The following is a 5,154-nucleotide window of genomic DNA, read 5'->3' on the forward strand; positions in this document are numbered from 1 at the left end:
ATCTTAATGAAGACGGAAAGTTTGTTTTCTTTGATGTGAGTAGCTTGACTGGGAGATCTTAATGAAGATGAAGAGTTGTTTTCTTTATTGTGAGTAGCTTGACTGGGAGATCTTAATGAAGATGCAAAGTTTGTTTTCTTTGATGTGAGTAGCCTGACTGTGGATCTTAATGAAGATGGAATTTTTTTCTTTGTTCTGAGTAACGTGGCTGGGGGATTTTAAATATAATGTCTGATGAAGTGTTTCCTTGTTTTTCTCTCTTGGATTTCAATGAAGATGAAGATTTGTTTTTCTTTGTTGTGAGAAGCCAGTACGTAAAGCTTAATGAAGATGAAGAGTTGTTTTTCTTTGTTGTGAGAAGCCAGCATGGGGAGCTTAATGAAGATGAAGAGTTGTTTTTCTTTGTTGTGAGAAGCCTGCATGGGGAGCTTAATGAAGATGAAGAGTTGTTTTTCTTTGTTGTGAGAAGCCTGCATGGGGAGCTTAATGAAGATGAAGAGTTGTTTTTCTTTGTTGTGAGTAGCTTGGATGAGGAGCTTAATGATGATAAAGAACTTCGTTTCGATACATTACGTTAATCTTCTTCAGCCTTACATTAGTGTGTAGAAACGTCGTTCCTCAGGAAATTGTCCAGAGGAGATGTCCATATGTATTAAACTTGATAAATATGTATCCAAAACGTCAAATAAAAATCATAATAGATTCTCTAAAAAAAGGAGCTATCTCCTTTCCAGATAATTGCTAAGATGGAAACCCATTATCTCGGTTCAAGTGAACCACTACTGGAGGCATGATTTATTCAAACAGATGTTTAGACATGGGTAAGAAAATTAAAACCTTTCATTGGTTTTGTCAAGTATATGTTTTGATGCTTCAGGCAATTTTTTGAAGCATAATTTTAGAACCTTAGGACTGAATTGCTTGGAGTTAGAATTATCAACGATTTTAACTCTGTAAATTTACCAATTTTGTTTTGTTATCACTCTGTCTAATTCAAACAAACTTCATGAATAAAAATACAAAATAAAGAAAGATTTTGCTGTAAAAGTCATCATGCTAACTCGGATCAAAACAATATTTAATGTACCTCCTGAAGATGGTCAACGTGCTCGCTAAACTTCTCCGCGTATCCTCCTAATTTATTCCGGTCACCCGTTACGGCTGCATTCTTCAAACGATTCATCAATTCTACTTCATTTGTCACTTTGAAAAGTTCATCCGAGTGATCAAGGGTTGTATCTTGGAGCTAAAAATACAGAACAAAATACACTCAACTGTTAAAGTAACAAGTGGCGATAATATATACTGTAACATACCACGTTTAGAACCGATCAAGCCCTGGCGTGTTGGACTGGTGGACCTGCTTTTGTCCATGATTAAATTATAATCTCTTACCTTTAAGATCCTGGATATTTTTTCACTATCATGAACACTGTAACAGCCCTATTGAGTTCCACTTACGAGATACGGTGTTTAATAGTTTGAAATATATATATATGAGATTATTATAAAGTTAGTGGCTTGTCAAAAGATAATCAACAGGCAGCTGTAATATTTCGTAGATAAAATAATGATATGATGATAAAATTACTCCAATCCAGAAATAATTGTCACCAGAGGGCGCTGATGGCTAGGTTTATAAGTCAACACGCTAACAATGCTAAATGAAAACAATGTTCGTTTTTGATATTGTTTTCATTTGTAAGAGAATGTATAATTGAATGACATCATTGTCCGATGTGCAACAGATGCCCCTTACTTGGTGTTCTTTCAAGTTGGTCAAAGTACCGGGAAAGTCACGTTAAATCAAAGACATGAGATGTTCCAATAGCTCCAAATCAACAAGGATGAGGGTCATGGCTTCTGATAAGTCGACCTCAAAAGTGTTATGTCCTAACGATGTCTTGGCAGTTCGTGCAATGCGAGGTGAAGACTTCTTGCGTGACAGTGTAGCTGTCCAGAACTTCTTCAACTGTCATCATTTTATATACTTTCAATGCATTTTCCAAGTTTTCTCTAGCAATTGGTAGATCTTTCACTGTTAACGTATTTTATAATTCCAGCCTAGCATTCGGTACTTCTGCGACTGTAATTATATCCTCTATTATCTGCTCAGGATACAGAATCATAGTTTCTAGCATACAGAACCACTTTGACTGTTAAGACAATATATACTTTATTGTGTTTGTTTGTTATTAAGCACAAAGCTACACAATGAGCTATCTCTAGTGTGCCCATCGTGGTTATGAAGACCAGATTTTTAGCATTCTAAGCAATCAGGAATACCGCAGAACCATCAGAGAGCTAACTTTATCTGTTACGTATTCAAGTGTATCTTCAACTGTAAACAAATTCTGTACCTTATCTGTTACGTATTCAAGTATATCTTCAACTGTAAACAAATTCTGTACTTTATCTGTTACGTATACAAGTATATCTTCAACTGTAAACAAATTCTGTACTTTATCTGTCACGTATTCAGTACCTCTTCGACTGTAAACAAATTCTGTATTTTTCTGTCTAGCATCCAGTCCTTCTTCCGCTGTAAACACGTCCTGTACTTTATATTTGTAGCATCTTCAACATGTTCTGTACTTTATATTTGTAGCATCTTCAACATGTTCTGTACTTTATATTTGTAGCATCCAGTTCTTCCACCTTCAACATGTTCCGTACTTTATATTTGTAGCATCCAGTTCTTCCATCTTCAACATGTTCTGTACCTTATATTTGTAGCATCCAGTTGTTCCACCTTCAACATGTTCTGTACTTTATCTGTGTAGCATCCAGTTCTTCTATCTTCAACATGTTCTGTACTTTATATTTGTAGCATCCAGTTCTTCCACCTTCAACATGTTCTGTACTTTATATTTGTAGCATCCAGTTGTTCCATCTTCAACATGTTCTGTACTTTATATTTGTAGCATCCAGTTGTTCCACCTTCAACATGTTCTGTACTTTATCTGTTTAGCATCCTAATCTGCTACTCTTCTACCACTATCAACATATTCTGTAGAGCTTCTTATGAATAATTATTAGCAGCCCTCCTCCAACTAATTCATATATGAACCACGATAGTAATACGTTAATAGTATACAGTTTATAGAAATACGTAAACATAACACCAGTTTCATGCTTTGGCTTATAGTAGTGTTGCGTACGATAAGATTACACTACGGGAACAGCTTGAAAATAGAAAAGTGAGAGCAATGTATCGTGTTTAGAAACACTTCTTGTTACGATTTACATCTAAGATTACCTGCCTAGCTGTGATGGAAATGTCTATGATTTGTCCAACGGTGACAGATCTATTATTTGGTAACAAAAGCTGCCGGCTGCTATCTTCCCCCTGATCAGCAGTTCTACATTAAGGACGATCTTATATGAATCTCATGTATTTTGTCCGAACCGTTTAGTCACATGTGCCCACAAATGCACAGTTCAAGTTGAAAATATCAATACTTCCACTGTTTAAAAAATATACTTTTCTCACTTAAAATACATTAATATAAGTTGATAATCTAAGATAACTTCCTTCAACCTTTGTTCTTGTAATAATTCAACACCATTAAGGTAAATATATTTATGAAACGTGTTTTAAAAAAGATATTTCAACGAAAGAAATATTCTTAAATAAACAACAGATAGCGAGTTTGATTATCAAGTGTGTAGTTTGTAGAAACTTACTGTTCAATTTATGTTAGATATGTAAATCTCTTACTGTGAAGAAAGTAAAAGAGAATCAATTTTTTGTTCATCGCTGAGACAGAACAATGGATTTATTGACTTTTGTCTTAGATAAAAGCGAATGTAGGAATCTACACTGTTGATATTAAAACATAATAGGTTCTATAGAAAAGCTGAATATCTTGGTACTTTGTTTTACCTGTTTCTTCAAGTCCTTGCATGCTTTCAGAATATGTTGAATAGACACTTGAAGGTCTTCACTCGGTGAAAGAGAACCTGCTTGATCCTGAAAATAGAAGCAGAAGATCAACAACAAGAGACTCATACTCATACACAACTAAAAGAGAGAGAGACGTATCTGGCTACAGCAGAAAGCTAAGAGGCAATGTTTAGATAGATAGAAGGATCTAAAGCGAGAAACAGTCGAATAATGAAGGAATTAGACAAACAGGTAGACAGAGAAATAGATAAGAAAAAGAAAGAAACAGGTAAGCTTGTTAAATATTAGTTGATTAATGTTTTATCTGTGAATTTGCAAACTATAATAAATAATAACACATTACAATATAGTATTTTCAGTAAATCTAACCATGAAACCTATTCCTACGATAAATATTTCTTTCTTATCTTCGAGTCATATTTTTAAAGTTATCAGAGATTTAAAAAAATTGAATTCCTAAACGAGACAACTAAAAATCCTTATAATTCGGAGTATTAATACACTGAGTATCCTAAATATTAATGCTCTAGATACTAGAGATTATTATCAAGAAACTATCAGAGCAAACAGATCTAGAGATTAGTAACTAAATTAGGAAAATTGTGTCAATAATAACACACAAGTTTTCTAGAAATAAAACATCAGTAATCAAGATAATAGCAATGAAAATAACATGCGAAACTAATACACGTTATTATTGTAAAAAACTAACGATTTTAAAACCTCAAGTGATTAAGGGTCTCAACAATCCAAGTGATTAATGCTTTAACACACACACATGTATATAATAAAACGTTAAATCGTCTAAAGAATGGGTATCACAAATTACACTGGACTACAAAAAATTTGCTACTGGAGAAAAATTCAAGTGATTCATGGTAATTTGACGGTTTTGGTTTCAAAACCCTTGTCAGAAGTTGTTCATCGCCTCTAGATTTTGAGTTATTTTAATATCTCAATATTTTAGCAGCACTATGGGAAATACTATGCAATCAACTCAGTACAACAGATTTATGCTGTGAAGTTAAGTATACTTGGACAGTTTTGTGGGCAAAAGGCATACATTTTTAATAACTTCAAACATTGACTGTATTGTATTTGGGTAAAATTTCAAATATTAGGTCGTCAATAAATTAATGTCACTTTTTTTAGATGAAAAACCCGAACAACTTGTATATCAAAACAAAACATTTGTTAAATGAAATAATCTCCATTCTTATCGATGATGCTTTTCCATCTTACAATCA

At 33.5% G+C, this 5,154-nt stretch overlaps 1 protein-coding gene across 4 annotated transcripts in view; it reads right to left on the bottom strand.

The window, feature by feature from the left end:
• Window positions 1-5,154, bottom strand: part of LOC106460099 (alpha-catulin-like) — a 155,866-nt gene that overhangs the window by 26,757 nt on the left and 123,955 nt on the right. For all 4 annotated transcript variants that reach the window (XM_022386724.1, XM_022386723.1, XM_022386725.1 and 1 more), the window contains 2 exons: window positions 3,887-3,973; window positions 1,088-1,246 (listed from right to left, as the gene is read on the bottom strand). In XM_022386724.1, coding sequence (XP_022242432.1) covers window positions 1,088-1,246; window positions 3,887-3,973 — 246 coding nt within the window. The remainder of the gene's footprint in view (window positions 1-1,087; window positions 1,247-3,886; window positions 3,974-5,154) is intronic.

Source organism: Limulus polyphemus, unplaced genomic scaffold (genome assembly GCF_000517525.1).
Source record: "Limulus polyphemus unplaced genomic scaffold, Limulus_polyphemus-2.1.2 Scaffold708, whole genome shotgun sequence".
Taxonomy (NCBI): Eukaryota; Metazoa; Arthropoda; class Merostomata; order Xiphosura; family Limulidae; genus Limulus; species Limulus polyphemus.